The 16,273-nt window shown below is 36.7% G+C and overlaps 2 protein-coding genes across 12 annotated transcripts in view; one reads left to right on the top strand and one right to left on the bottom strand.

The window, feature by feature from the left end:
- Nucleotides 1-308: 308 nt before the first annotated feature.
- LOC113240681 (ataxin-2 homolog) overlaps nt 309-16,273 on the bottom strand; it is a 76,613-nt gene continuing 60,648 nt past the window's right edge. For 3 of the 11 annotated variants that reach the window (XM_026478050.1, XM_026478053.1, XM_026478052.1), the window contains exons 15-19: nt 8,834-8,945; nt 8,248-8,375; nt 7,462-7,713; nt 6,076-6,195; nt 309-1,956 (exon numbers count right to left, since the gene is read on the bottom strand). In XM_026478050.1, coding sequence (XP_026333835.1) covers nt 1,876-1,956; nt 6,076-6,195; nt 7,462-7,713; nt 8,248-8,375; nt 8,834-8,945 — 693 coding nt within the window. In that variant the 3' untranslated portion in view covers nt 309-1,875. Of the gene's footprint in view, nt 1,957-5,080; nt 5,122-6,075; nt 6,196-7,461; nt 7,714-8,247; nt 8,376-8,833; nt 8,946-16,273 lie in introns of all 11 variants that reach the window. The other 8 variants (XM_026478054.1, XM_026478058.1, XM_026478056.1 and 5 more) reach the window with 8 other exon arrangements.
- Nucleotides 12,531-14,313, top strand: LOC113240683 (retinol dehydrogenase 14-like). The gene has a single exon (XM_026478062.1). It carries the CDS (start codon nt 13,151-13,153, stop codon nt 14,084-14,086), a length of 936 nt encoding a protein of 311 aa, XP_026333847.1. The 5' UTR covers nt 12,531-13,150; the 3' UTR covers nt 14,087-14,313.

Here is a 16,273-nt window from a genome sequence, read left to right as displayed (position 1 = left end):
CTCATATTACAGTGTTTATTGAAAACCTCACGAAGCAGCTCATTACTTTCATCGGTTGGACAATTCACCAGACCATACTATGTTAAAGTAATTCTAAAGTTCCATTGTTTTATGTCCATTAACTTTGATATAGCTACGTAAGGTTGAATTGAAGTCCTGGTAATGTGATGGATGTTATATTGACGAATATAGATGTTAATTTTATTTTTTAATAAGGAAACACTTGCTTTTGCTCAATGCTATCTCAAAAGTTACCAAAGCTACAAGACCAAATTATACAAAATACAGTGTTGTCAATCCAGTAACGTGCCTAAACAAATTTACAACTCCTAAATTTTTAATTACAAATTAGTGTTGCCTTGTTGCAACTTTTCAGACGATTACAAAAGTTGCCAGAGTGCAATTTTTGACAAAACAAAATCGTAATAAACAAATGAAAGAGCTAGTTCTCACTGTTAAAATTAACAATACAATTTAAAATAATATTTCAACTAAAAATGACGATCAACGCCATTATAGACATAAAAACTACATAGATATGCCAAAGAAATATAAAGAAACGAGGCGTTCGATATTAAGTAAAAATAATTTTACTGAGCACACTCAATGTTAGTAACAAACATACAATTATTTTTAAAAGTAAACACGGCGATTTGAGCATTCGGTACGGCAGTGCTAATTTTATTGGCATATCTGGTAGCTTTTTGACTCTCTCATTTGGAAATAAACAACAATTAAACAGAGTGATATATGGTCTGAATTATATTTATATATTTCTTATAATTCGTCCCTTACAACACTAATGGATATTCCCGATAATTTTGACGAAAAATCATACAGAATTTGAGAATGAAATTCTGAATCGACTGTATATAAACAACTTTTAACAGTCAAAATTGTTACTCACGTTCGTTATACAGGGGACGAATTGTGTTGAACAGGGCGCATGCTGCGTCCATCTTTGTTTCAACAGTCTAGCACTTGCCGGTTCCACGCTTTCATCATTTTAGCGTATATTACCTCCGTGTTATATGATAATGAATAACGACATACATCTGTCAAATTAGTTTCAAATTTGACAGCTGTATGTCGCTATATCAGCGGGTATATATCACTATACGACAAAATGACACAAAACGTGGACCCGGCCTGGGACCGTTGCATGTGGCCTAATATAACAAGACCCGTTCGTGGATGCCCGTAAAACGCCAAATCGATAAACGGGGTCTAGTTATTACTAGTTTTAAATCTAGGCACACATTTGAGGTTCTAATATCATAGCCTACCTTATTGTTTACTGTAGACTAGTGTACCAGATACATTTTGTTCTCGTTTTTGTTACGACAAATTTGACGCAAAAGAATTTTATCTATATTGATAGATAAATTTTATTCAAATACTTATACTAGGTGAAGTATAAACATCACTTGATCAATGATGAATTTTCAGTGTGATGTGACGTATGTATGTACGAATTTTCAATGGAATCTCATGTCCATTCAATCCATACATAACCTAAGACTTTAGGAACTTTCCAATAAATAGAATATCCTACAGTTTCAATACACCATTACTTACAATACTCTCGAAGCAATTCTTTTTAAGCTTGCCAAAAAAGAGACCGCTAGTTAGAAAGGCCGCACGTTGCACCGCATATTGTTCTTTATTCACCCTCCTTTGAGTTTCGTTTAGAGTATATATCTGTATTGAACCGACACTCCGCTTAGACTAAGATTCAGACCATATTCACAAGAAACCTACTATAGCGTTTGAACGAAAGACGGCTAGGGGAACGGAGTACGTACTACTGCTAGCCTAGCACGGCGGGCGCGTGTAGAGGCAGCGACGCTGTGTGGCGCGGGCGGGCGTGGCGCCTTACGGGTGCGCGGACGAGTGCACGCCGGGGGTCGTCGACCCGCCGGACGACTGGTGCTGCGGCGGAACCACTACCGCCTGCTGTGGGGGGCAGAGTATTATACACGGTCAAGGGAGAGGGCCACATCCAAGGGCTTCCCCTGGTTGGTGCGGGCGCGCGTAGCTTGCAATCATCGTAACTACTTTCTGAAGCAAATCGACGGTACAAAAATAACACAAATTCAAGCCCGCGTGTAGAAAATTGCAAAACGTAAAATAAAATAAAAAAAATACCGAAAGAATTCAAATCTGTCTTTTTTATATTCATATAAATTCAGCAAGTAAATTATTAAGTACGAAAAAATTAAAAAAGAAAACAGGCATTTCAAACAAAAACAATATTCAAAGTTTCTACTCAATATCGAGGATAGATTAATAGGCCAAAAAAAAAAGAAATTAATGCAATTATCATTGTTTTCACGTTAATGCAAATAAATGATTCAACCGACATGTAAATATGTATTTATGAAACTAATAAGTGTACGCAAAGCTATCACACCACACCCACTCGCGTCAACTAGAGGAGACCCGTAGGGACTTTTTTAGCTCTTCTATAGAGAATATTAAAAAAGGCTACAATAGAACGTTGTGTGCAATTATAACTGAATGTTAGATTCATAATGTTTTATATCACACTCTCAATAATAACATTACGAAATTAAAAAAGTAAGTTTTGAAAACCAGAGTAAATAACGTTTAAAACCTACGAAATAAAGCTGAATATACCAAATGGCGTATATAGATTGTCACGAATCTTAAATAGTTTTTATCACTTTATTATTGAAGGTGTAATATGCAATAGTTAGGGCTTTCATTTCAATCTCGCTGCATTTCCGTGTCCCGGGAAAAGATCGAGACTTTCGAGACTATTTAAAAAATACGTTTTTAAGTTTTTATAGGCTAATTGTTTAGGCAGTCAAAATTTACGACTTTATGGGCTTTTAGTGAAGTTTCAGATAGAGACGACGACGATAAAAAGGCCGCATTGGCAGAATCATAATATTATTAACTGCCAATTCATATTATGAATTTTCAAACACAACAAAAAACGTAATTCATCTATTTGACACTGTTCTATGGAGGTCTCCAAAGAACACTGCCAGAGGAATTGCGTTATATGAATTGTAAGAAATTCATAATATGAATTGTCAATTAAACATATTATGATTCTGCCATTACGGCCTGTTTAGGCCTGCAGATTTCACTCCTATCGTCCTTCAATCTGTTATACTAAACTCTACAGCATTGCCATCTTCATGTAAGTGGAATAAATTATTGTAATCGGTTAAAGGGGCCAATGCGCAGTGACATCACAGCGTTCGTCAGCTGTCAATGCGTAGCAAAATACGTAAATAAAAAAGCAATAATACGTAGTGTATGTGTATGTGTCTGCTTTTTTCTAAAATGGTGTTGTCTGTGATATTTGTCACGGAGATATAATTATGCTACCTACTATAATATTCAATGTTTTCAATTTTTTAAATTGTGTAGATGACGACTGCACAATGTGCGAAAAATCTGTATAGGTAAACAGGAAAAATATGCACAGTTTTTGTTTTGTTAATTGTAAATTGAAAAGTGTAATAATAATAAAAAAAAACCACTCTTAAGGGTTAAATATTTTCTACAAATTTGAATGGGACCACTGAGGACCCACTTTCCAACAAAAAAAAAAGAATAATCGAAATTGATTCACGAATTTCGGAGTAATCGGATAACATACAAAAAACGCAGTTGAATCGAGAACCTGGCCCTTTTTTTGCAGACTGTAGGTTTAGTTAGTTTTTTTAATGCTGACTAATTAAGTAATTTAAGTCTCAAAAGTATCGATATTTAATAACATCAGCCTCTAGTCTTGAAAATACCAAAAAATAATCTGCCGCCCGCTAAGTAAAACGCGGGCAAGTGACTAAATAATTTTTTGGGATATAAAAAACCACAACCCAGACTTAGAATATTGAATTTTTTAAATGATATTTCAGCTATGCATTGTTAGGGTAAGTTCCAATAGTCGTGGTGATTGTTCACCGATCCCACGGCGCCGACTCACCCGGCGAGAGGTAAACGTGACTCCCGTCTCCCTGTGCTCAGGGGTATCTATAAAGATTTACCCCTGTCAAAAAAAAGGGTAAGTTCCAATAAGACCAACATGTAACTAATTTTAACTGTTTTAAAAGATAATTTTGTGCTCTATCTTTTGCTATTTAAAGCGGATATCATACCATTTGTTTCTTTTTAGTTAGTGGACGGCAGTAATCGAAATTTTTGTGACTGATAGTTCCGGGATGAAAGCCCTAGTCTATATTTAACTTTAGTGCGGAGTATTATTTGAAAAAGTAAAAAAAAACGCTATGGAACAATACAGTTTGTCTGTCGTTATTTACTATGCATGCAGTTTTATAAGAAAGGTGTTTTTTTAGCAAGTTTCGGTAAGTTACTAAAATAAACCTTTGATAGTATTCTCTATAGTTTCAGTGGTAACGCAATTAAAAGCCAGGCCATCTGATGAAATAAAAAATTTCAAAGTTTTTCATTTAAAAAAAAAGTAAAATGAAGTCTTTCCTGTGGACCGAATGTTCAAAACCTGAACTTAACTCTTGCATAATATATATTTTTTGTATTCCATTTTGTTACTATTATTGTACATATGATTTTTTTTAATATTAAATAAAAGTTACTTCGTTAGGCAGATTTCATCGAGAAGAATAAGTAAGAAACTTTAGAGGTTCTTCTTTGTAAATCGATATTCGTTCACATACATAAGTTATAATATTTATTTTAAAATATCATCAAGAAATAACTTGAAACAACTAAACGGACAACTCCCATAGATTTTTTTAATCTACAGTCAAAAGACGAAACATGTTTCACATTAAAAAATTTAGTTCTTACTCAGGAACACAGAGGGAGCGTTGTTTTCATTTACAGTAGTTCCTTGTTATTAAAAAATACGTGACATTTACATATTCGGTCACAGAAAAGAATTTCGATTTATATCTTGTTTTGACCCTTGCGTGTACCACACACAATGCACGGTTGTTATAGCTGTCATTATTTACAAGGACATAGCGCCGCGGCACATTCGGTGTGTGATATTCGCAAGAGTCAAATATTCTAAACACGTTCCACTGCTAGGAGCTATGCGAAGGTGCGAGGAATGTAGTACCTTGTGCCGTTCCCGTACCTTCGCATGTCTGTGTCATACTGCTGGGCAGAAAAACACACCATAAAAACATACTTTTGAATATACAAGTTTTTTAATAGCTGGCAAGTTAGCTATGGACCCTCGAGTAGTAGAAAATTGGATAATAAATGAAGTTATGCACTCATGTTATGTAATACAAATATTCTTACTTATCAGTGATCGAACTTGATGGCCTCCACTTAGGTAGACTAAAGAATAACGTGGACATTCCCTTCTACAAAACTGATTACATTTGAATATGTTTATTATTAAATGAAATTTACTAAAAATTGTTGTCTGAAAAAATAATTTGTGTTTTTATAGGTACTTACGTAATTACTTTTGCCATTTAAATAATAAATATGACACTACCCATATCTTGGAATGTTTAGAAAATAAACAGTAAAAAAAGAAATTTTATACGCATTGATGACGCAATGGGCATGTCCATACTAAGAAAATGTTCATACTTTAGGTAAATTAACTCCCCCAATTCCAATCACTGTTAATTATATACAACACAATATAAGGCAGGAACGTAGGATTTTTTTATAGTAAAAACAATTATTGCAGGGTCTATATTCAACTTATCAACCTACAATTGATTGAATGACATCGTTATGAGTTAAGGAAGCGGTATTAATTAAGCAATAAATATGAATTACTGATCCAATAAGATAACGGTAAATGCAAAAATTAATTTTAGGACACAATTGCTTCAGTTTCAGGACTAAACTTGGTTTCGGACATAAATATTCCAGTTTTAACGTTTCCCAGTTATTGTAGCATAAGGTTGAAGATATAAGGTTCAAATCGCTTCAGTTTTAAGAGCATCTCATTCATTTTTTATAATAATAACATCAGTTCTAGGACTTAATTCTTTAAATTTTAGAAGCAACTGGTTTTAACAGTTTCGTTTACGGTTCTATGGAGTCATAGTGTTAGTACAGCGGCATATCTGTCGCCAATGCGGTTACCTGCAGCGGTGGGTGTGTGGTGGGGGGTGAATTGGTGGGCGGCGCGTGGTTGAGGTACGTCACATGGTGATGGTGGTGGTGGTGCCCGCCGCCGCCGCCGCCCATTAGCGGATACAGCACCTGCGAAAACAGCGATTCAAAACTCCACAATCGATCTTATATTTGTAGGTCGTTATTACCAACGTCACTATCAGTTCATCATAAAAGTATTCCTTGTTATATACCGCAAAAACAAAGGTCTGCAAGAAGCACATAGACAAATTCGTTCCGTGGCTTAATTGACGAGTATGTAGCACGGATTGCCTGAAGGTGCTAGTTCGAATACGGCCAGTTCGAATTAACTTTTATAAGAGTTCTAATTTTGTTTTTAATAGTTATATACAGTCTAGTTTACACGGTTAGGTTATGTTAACACGAGTGCAAAGCCAAATTTTTATCTTGATAGTGTTAATTAACTCATACGCGCGAGAAAATGTGCATTACGAGGGTCGAGTCGCCGCACGCGCAAATGTCAAATGAGGATAAGGTGTTTAGTATGGCGTGTTTCGTGTACAAATGACGTATCTTTGTAGATAAATAGCTTTGCCACTTTCCGAGTAGCAGACAGAATATTTAACTTTATAATATTTAAATTTAACATATTAGCTGCAATTATACCAAGTTATACTATCAAATTTACATCAGACGTCAACTGTTGGTGGTTGAAGAGTTTACCGCCGTTGACTTGAGAAAATAACACCGCAAATAAAACAAAATATTGTACACCAATTGCCTGAATGAATCATGAATCGCACAGAAAAAATATAGCGGTGGAAAATGAACGGGCCTAGTTTTGTAATACTTAAATTACCATTACCATAGGTTTTCAAACTTTTCAGCTCACCGCCCACTTAGGCAAGATAAAAAAATTTCAACGCCACCACCCGTAAAAACAAATGAAAACACGTATTTTTTATATTAACACAAAAATCTCAAGGAAACAGAATTATATATTTGTAGTGCAGTTTATATGTATAGATAATTCAGGTTTTTTTTTTCAAAAGCGGTAGCACTCCCTGGCTGGGGAGCATCAGCGCATCTCAATTGTTTCCGAAGCCCTTGCCGCGCCAATAGGACTCTTCAGCGTCCACATGCTTGATACCGTTACCAGGCCAAGTTTGATATGATAACATTTTTTAAAAACAGTAATTCTTTTATCGCTATATTCAAACATTTTTGGCTACGGCAGTAGAGTTTCTTTTCATAACATCCCACGCTTCGTGTAGCAGTACGATAGGTTTCCACCTTTTTCGTTTCGTTTTTTATCTTCTCTTACTATGCCTTCAGCAAAGGTCGACGTTGCTATTAACGTTATGGTATTGTTAGGATTTGAAAAAGAAGAGTTACCTGGAATGGTTGCTGTTGGTAATGGTGATGCGGGTGTGGGTGTGGATGCGGGTGGGGATGTGGGTGCGGGTGCTGGTGTGGGTGCGGCGTGTGCGCAGGCGAGGGCGGCGGGTAGAGCGCGGGGGAGGCCGCTGCGGGGGACGGCGCCGGAGGGGGCGCGTAGCCCACGCCGCCCTCCCCGCCTGCCATAGCGCCACCCACTCCACCGACGCCACCCACGCCGCCTACACCTCCCCCGTGGTACATGCGCACCTGCCATTTTAACAAAATTTTGTAGTCAAACGTTCATTCTCTTCTCCTTTTTGATCGTGTATCACGCATGTCCATTTTCCTGAACTATATATATATTATTTTTATTTATTTATATATATTCAGGTTACAAAGACCCATAAATACATTACCTTACAGACTAACATACATAACTATATGATCAAACACATTATTAACCGGTATTGTCTGCGACGTGTGACGCAACGTGGGTGTCCGGTAGCCGGTATGTTAAAATAATAATAAGCATTTATTTCGGACCTGAATCCATATATAAATAGTAACAAACATATGAACTACGTTAGTAAGCACATTAATTACTTTATATTATATTTATTTATTTATATATTCATTTATTTGGTAGCCCAATTAGAGGGCACCACATGCAGCGCGTTGAAGCGTTAATTGAACGGGCCATCAATTACCACCATATACGCAACGTCACAACTTGTGTGGTTGAGGCGTCTTTTCAGCACAAGAAGCGTTCGTGTACGACTTATTATAAGGATTATTACTCACCATGTGTTGGTACTGAATAGCTGGCTGCGGCGGCGGATGGGCGTGTGGGTAGGGCACGAACTGTTGCATGGGCGCCGGCGCCAACTGCAGTGGCTGCCCCGTCGCGGCTGCCACTTGCACGCCCGGCACTGGACAAAGGGCATACAATGTAATAAGCTACTTCACATTCGTGACTCAATAGATAGACTTTACAATAACCTATGACAGTTAACTGCTAAGTGCCATTTTCCACTTAGTGACTAGCTTGAATTTCAGAGCGGCCGCGTCAATGGGTGTGGTATTAGGGACTTTTTGAACAAATAAGAGGCGCGCGCGGCCAGCCGCTTAATGAAAAATGCATTTAAATGTTGCCATCACCAAAAATTACGTCACAAAAAAAGCTATAAGCACCAAAATTCACCAGTAAGTTGGCAATCGTAAATATTTGAAAAAAGTAATTTTTGCGTGCCGCTGAGCTAAACGAGAGATAACACTTACACCTGTATACACACATAATTAGGTATCTGGTGTTTAATATTAATATAACAAATTTATTTATTTGCATAATTCCACCAAGTATAGTGTGTAGAATAAACAAAGGTCTTACTTTTCCTGGCGGGGTAGGGTCTGGGCGGCTGCGCTTGCAGCTGCGCGTGCTGCCCCGCCCCACCGGGCACCCCCGCGACTCCTGGCCCACCACCGAGCGCCGCGCCGTACAACTGTCGATTAGAACACGCTCATTAATACAAGTAACTGCATATACATGCAGTATATGTCGACCAGAACATTAGACAATAGAAAATTCCTTTCTTATAGTTGACAAATGTTTGGGAAGGCCTAAATAATGACCACCTGGGCAACTTTTTCGATATCAATAAGAATAGGAAAGTTTTATTTCACTTCAGGGTTGTCAAACTCAGACAGTTATTTTTATAAATTATTAAAAAAAAACAACAAAGTACATGCGAGTATGTTTGTATGCCTAATGTTTGTCCAGCCACAGTGAAACCATTTTGTTATACGTCAAATTCTGTACCACCCTTAATCTCACAGCTCAATAGAACTAGAATTAAATTTTTTCGTACTTTTTAAACTACAATAAAAGAGAGGCCGCGACGCTAGATCGTATACAAACTCCGGGAGACCTAATACCCAGTATAGTACAGTATATGAAGTTAGACGATGATGATGAAAGGACTTGGTTTTATATTAGATTATTTATTTTTGAAGTATAATGTACAGTGTATGTTGCACTACATGTCAAAGTATTAGATATTACGAGTATATTGAGATCGTTAAACAAAGCGTTCTTTATGTAAAGGTTTTTCAGCTGGCGTCTGAATGGTTCGCCAAATGGTCAAATCAAGAGTAGCGGGCAGACGCCCATAGTAAGTGGATCCGATGATATGCGGGTTCTCTGCTAGTGCCATACGTCTGGTGATTGTTCTCAAACGACCAACGACGAATTAATGTTTACAGTAGCAAATGTAGATATAATAATATAATACATAACATACATAATTTCATTCTTTTTAATTTTTTTTTATGATACTAAGTCACGGGACGAACAAATCGTGGGCCTGATGGTAAGCGACACGCCTGTCCAAAACAGTTGCAGTGTAGCTCAAATGGCACTGCCACCGCGCCCGTCACCCTTCAAAATTGGAACTGCTTGGCGGCAGAAATAGGTGGCAGTACTTCCCTGGACGAACTCTCACAAGGAGCTCTTCACGTGCATAAAGTGCGTCAATATGCGTTGATAGAGAGATATTGTTTTTTTCTAATTTCACGATGCGAATATGGAACCTAGAGTTCGTTTGTGCAAGATGCTAAATAGCTCGGTATTTCCTCAGTTGTTTGCGATGTACAATATCTTTAATTCATATAATTATAAGGTCAAACATAATGTATACACGTGATAAAGTGATTGTGAGGAAGTCAGTCCCATAGTGATCATTGGCTTTTGTTAATTTACTGATGTAGTTATTTTTCTTAAGGGAGAGTTACCACACTTATTACCGGAATCTACTTGAGTCGGCTTTATATCAATTTTCAAAGCGATAAAGTAGTTCACTCCGTTCTTTCACTCTTATTACTATGTATACTTATTATTATTTTTTGATTATTTTAATTTCATGTCTGTCGTATGTCAGAGGAGTCGAAATCCACTGGACAAATGGATCCCCTAAGACAGGAATGAGGACTGGACCTTAGTGGCACAAAATAGAGAGGTGTGGAGAGAGGGCAAAGACGTTGTAAATTTAAATTTTTATATTTTAGTACCTACTGCCGAAGCCTTAGTGCTCATTTTTAGGTTGTAAATCTACAATTCTAAATATCTGATTTTTTGAATGATTATTTTTTATAGAAAGTGAGTAATTTGAGTGCATTTACTGTTAAATAAATAATTAGAGCATTAGAAAGTGATACATCACAAACAAAACACCATATTTATAATAATACATTCATCTGAAACAAAGGGTCACATCAAGGTTGTTATTACTTAAGGCGCCGCGCAAACGTGTGTCTTGTTTTGGATACAAAACAACAACGTATAGTTTCATTTCCTAAGTTTGAAATCTTTTAATTGTATGTGCAACTAATAATGCCTTAGTATCTACATCGTTGCTATTACGGACAACTCACTCGAGCGACCTCAGAATCCACAGCAATATTTTCTAATGATTTTTGATTAATTTTAGGGCGTAAATTTAAATTTAAACCATTGTTTAATAATTTGATCTCGTCTTCCAAAAACTCAACAGTTGTAAGATTTTTTACACGAGGGTGGAAGGTGTGACAGATTGTTGATTGCGAGTTAGTGTTATTGAAGAAAGAATTAGATCTAGATTCCGTAAGCCTACGCAATTTGTTAGACTGGGTAAGAAACATTTTATGAGCCGCCTGTGACGCGAAGAATCTCGCCTTTTGGTCTAGAATATCAAATTCAATATTATATAATTTAAAAGACAGCTCTGAATAAAGTATTTTAAGATGTAATTTTAAATTATCTCTAATGGTAAATCAATGGCGAGATTCCTCGTTAAGTCATATTTTTTGTGCCCTATCGATTGCGATCCTAGCTGCCTTATTAGTGTTGTTACTACGTAAATGTATATAATTAGGTACAACATTTAAATGTTTACATTGTTGATTAAACCAAACATTCTGAACGGTTACGCGATGTTGTTTTGTTAGTTTGATGTAATAATGTGCCTGGTAGGCTAAGCATGCCGTCTCTAAGTAATTAATAGATTCAGGCGTTACTTTGCGAAAGTCCATGTTAATAAAAATGGAATCTTATGGGAACAGTCGTTCAACGATAAAATAACTGTCCACGACAGTCACGACAGATGATAAATAAAACGTCACGACATAATGGGAACGCGCCCTAAGACATAAGTTGAAAAGTCCCCTGTAATTTCACCAGCACCCTCACTCTTCCAAACCGGAACGCAGTAATGCGAAATAGGTAAGGTCGCGGTCACTGGCACCACTACCTTACTACATTCAACACAAATTCAACGTCTTAATGCCAACTTGAGATGATATTATCTATATAAGTCTGGTAATGCAGGTATTTGAAGCGCATCCAAGTAACATCTCAGCCGTACAATAGAAACTGTTTATTAACACGGTCCAGAGAGTGATGGTTTTGGCTTCCTGTTATCAGCTGTTCAAATGTCATTAACTTAATTGTACATAAAAAGTAGATATGGGACAAAATGTTGTTACTTTATCACTGTCAGTGATACCGTATATGAAACATTCCAATTTAATAATGATTAATAATACAAATTAAGACTCGATTTGGCTTACTTTTACTGCTACCGTGGCCGAACGGTTACTATGCTGCTCTGCCACGCAGACGTCCTGGGTTTGATTTCAAGGCCGGGAGAGATATTTGGATCGCCTACGTTTATTTCTTTCGTGAGGTTGAGTATAATTTGTGGTTGTCTATGTGTTGGGCACCTGTGATAAAGGGTTTTCCTAATGCAGGACTGTGAGTGTGTGCGTTAATATTATTATTTCTAATTGGACGTTGTTGTATTGTGACCGTTGTAATCATAGTTGTATTTTTTTTATAATATTAAGTGACGGGACGAACAAGTAGTAAGCCTGATGGTAAGCTACACGCCTGTTCATAACAGTTGCAGTGCCACTCAAAGCTTTAAATCGCAAAGATCTGATGGAGACTGCCACTGCGCCCGTCACACTGAGACGTAAGATAACAAGTTCCATGTGCCTGTAATTTCACCAGCACCCTTATCCCTTAAAACCGGAACTGCTTGGCGGCAGAAATAGGTAAGGTACTTCCCTGGACGAACTCTTTCACAAGGAGCTCTACTGCTACTAAATAGCATAGTATTCTTAGCACAAGTGGCAAAAGAGTCTAATTTAAATCGTAATTGTAATATTGTGTGTTAATTATAATCCAAGTCTTATAAGTTGACATGCGAAATCCCACCTAAAGTGATAACCTTCACGTATCTTAATCAATAGAGTTCAATATAATAGATAAATTCAGTCACCTTTTGTTCAAGTGGTACACGGACGTGTGTGGCGTAATAATGTTAAAATAATTTGGACCTATCACCGTTGTGGCCTGCTCTACATTGTACGATATTGTTTTACGATGCCATTAGGAGAAACAATATTTGCACAGAACAATTACTTATACGGAACTCGTTAAGTGAAAGATTGTGATAAAAGATTTGAAAGGACATAGTTTTTGTTAGTCAGTTAAATTATGCGAAAGTGGACTATCTTTACGCGTTAGTAATTATAACGTACCTACATGATGAATAGTCAAAAACCCTAAACTCAATGGATTAAAGTCGACTGAGCGAACGAAAATTTATTCAACTAAAGTTAGAGTTTTTCTCTGAGAAAAGAATCAATATTAAATAGTCAAGAAACAACAATGATGTGGATTTTATGGGTAATACTGACTTTGTTGTTAATAAAACTATTCAATAAGTTATCAACAGGAAGATGTTACGTTTTACCTTACATGACGGGGAACGTGGTCATTGTGACAGGAGCCAATAGTGGCATAGGCTACGAAACCGCTTTAAGATTAGCTAGAAGAGGCGCAAGAGTTATTTTAGCTTGTCGAGACGAAAAGAAGGGAAGGGCAGCCGCTCAACGGATTTCCAGAACAGTCAAGCATGCTAAAGTAAGGTACGAATTCTTAGATCTCAGCTCTTTGAATTCTATTAGAGAATTCGTCGATAATTTCAAGAAAACTGAAGCAAAATTAGACGTTTTGATTAATAATGCCGGAGCAAGTGGAATGGGGTTGAAGAAAACTCAAGATGGCATCATAAGGGATATGCAAGTCAATCACTTTGGGCCGTTTCTGCTCACGTTACTTCTAGTGCCTTTGCTTAAGAAATCTGCACCCAGTAGAGTGGTAATAGTATCGTCGGTTTTACATAAGTTTGGTACAATAGACAACATAAACGAAGAAGGAAAATATGGCTATTTGCAAACGTATTGCAATAGCAAATTATGCAACGTGTTATTTAGTAATGAGCTAGCAAGGAGATTGGAAGGCACAGGAGTCTGTGTCAATAGTCTGCATCCTGGACATGTCAATACAACGTTATTCAGATCTACGATTTATGAGAAGCTAAGATGTTTGATACTTTATACGTTGTTTAAAACTCCAGAGGAAGGTGCGCAGACGGCGATTTATCTGGCAGCGTCAGGTGAATGTAGTGGTGTAACTGGTGGTTACTTTGTTGACTGCGCGGCAGCTAAAATGTCTAGGAAGGCTGAAGATCCAGTATTGGCATCGGAGTTGTGGTCTTTGTCTGAGAAATTAGTAGGGTTGAAAGCTGAAGAGGTTGTTTAAGGGATGAATCATATCACGATTTCATACAATATATAGCGACTAACCGCAATGTCTACGTAAAAAGGACATGAGTACTGTTTATATCGTCGCCTTAGAGTGTAAACCTCCCATACGCATTTTCATATAGTTCGTTTTTACTGATTTTTATTGAGGAAAAACTTGTAAACTTCTTATAATACCAATAAATTATTATTATTTTACTGGTTCTTGAACTTAAGTCTCTGATCCGGGTCGATGCTTCATTGCCTTCATAATCTCGTGAATTTCAAAATTTATCTTTTAAGCTAGGGGAGAGCTGAGAATTTAAAATAATAATATACCGTAGAACTACATCAATTAGCGGGTTTCAAACCAAGGAATTCTTTATAACATTCGGTACTTAATTATTTTAAATAACCTATACTAAAATTTTCCATTAAAGTGTGTAAAAATATTAATTAAAAGATACTTATTTATTTACTCAAGTACCACTATCCAGTGCATATTTATTGTTAATAGAATTTATCTATTACACACACTAACAACTGTACTAGCTCTGTAGCTTCTCAAATAAATAATGAAGATGAATATTTGTCACGACTTTCTTGACAAATCTGTTTAAAAAAACTTATACGCAAGAAATTCCCGATAAAAAATAGTTATTTGTTTGTGCTTGTATTGAAACCCAAGCAAGCGAAGGAGTCCAAGACTAGAATCCTGAGCGTAGCGAGGGTTTCAAGACACGAGACGCAAAACACCTTCGCTGCCGAGCGAAACACACAACGTATCATCTCGCTATAGAGGAAAATGATAATATACCAGCCGATTCATATCACTTAAATAGTGTACGACAAATCGCGTAGTTGAACGTGTCATTATCTTTTTTTTTCATCGAAAGAAAAAGTTACGTGCACCACTGTCCATCGTCAACTTCGAATTTCAAAAATCTTTGCCACACTAGCGTGGTAGCGTAGCTAATGCTTTTACGCGCAGATTTGTAATGAGAAAGAAAGCCTAGCTTATAAATGAAATAGCCTTTGTGTAAGTAGAAAAACGAAGTTGAAATAAAAATAACATCAAACCGAATGTTCATTTGTACGAAACGAGCAGTTTTTTTCTCTAAAATTCATTCATTTTTTACGACAATGTGTGCTTAATTCGTCGAGTGTGGCCAAACAAGATCGCATCAAGACGATTCCGCGTTAATAAGTTGGTGTCTCCCTAAAGTTGACAAGTCTCTTGCGCCTGTAATTTCACCAGCACCCTTACCCTTCAATAACGGAACGCAGTAATGCACATGTTACTGCTTGACGGAAGAAATAGATATGGTAATAATATGCCTAAATTATTTATTGAATTGAAATTCAATTATTTTTTATGTGAAATTACTCCACTAGTTTGTTAGAATTATTAATGCAAAGATCGAACACTCAGAAAAACATTCCTTCGAAGTAAAGGTATCTAACTGGGTGACGAAATATTTTCATAGATTTCTCATAGATGGCGCTACGGCTAAAAAGTCGTTGAAAAACCAAAAAGTAATGTTTTTCTGAGTGTTCGCTCTTTGTATAATAATTAATTAAACTAAATTGAAGTTAAAATAACACCAAACCGAATGTTTATTTGTACGAAACGAGCAGATTTTTTTTCTAAATTTTATTCACTTTTTTTCATTCAAACACGATCGCACAAGACGATTCCGGGTTAATAAGTTGATGTCTCCCTAAAGTTGACAAGTTTCTTGCGCCTGTAATTTCACCAGCACCCTTTACCCTTCAATAACGGAACGCAGTGATGCTCATGTTATTGCATGGCGGAAGAAATAGATAATAATAATAATAATAATAATATGTGTCAGAAAAATCACACCCGTTGTCTCGTCTCAACCTTCCTTGTACTTCTCTGTTCTTGGAACACCCAGACCAAAGGTTTTAAAAACTTCCTGAATTGGTCCTACCGGAAATCGAAATTGGGATTTTCGAATCCAGCTAGGACACCGTGGTCGTCAAATGTGACAGTACATTCCTGGACGAATTTTAATTGTAAAAAAAGATTAACCGTCACACTATAGTAAAGATTTAAGGTCAAAGATGTTAGTTACTGATCACCTTTGAACTTGATGGCAAACGACAGTTATTAGCAAACCACTGCAAACTCAAGTCATTGCACTCGTATTAGTAACAAGTATAAGAGCCAAAGGTTCAATAG

Source organism: Hyposmocoma kahamanoa, unplaced genomic scaffold, assembly GCF_003589595.1.
Source record: "Hyposmocoma kahamanoa isolate Upper Pololo Valley unplaced genomic scaffold, ASM358959v1 160, whole genome shotgun sequence".
Classification (NCBI taxonomy): Eukaryota; Metazoa; Arthropoda; class Insecta; order Lepidoptera; family Cosmopterigidae; genus Hyposmocoma; species Hyposmocoma kahamanoa.
This window is presented reverse-complemented; position numbering and strand designations above follow the sequence as displayed.

What these genes read in the sequence shown, in the direction of transcription:
- LOC113240683 (XM_026478062.1), top strand. Translation starts at nt 13,151, where the DNA reads ATGATGTGGATTTTATGGGTAATACTGACTTTGTTGTTAATAAAACTA.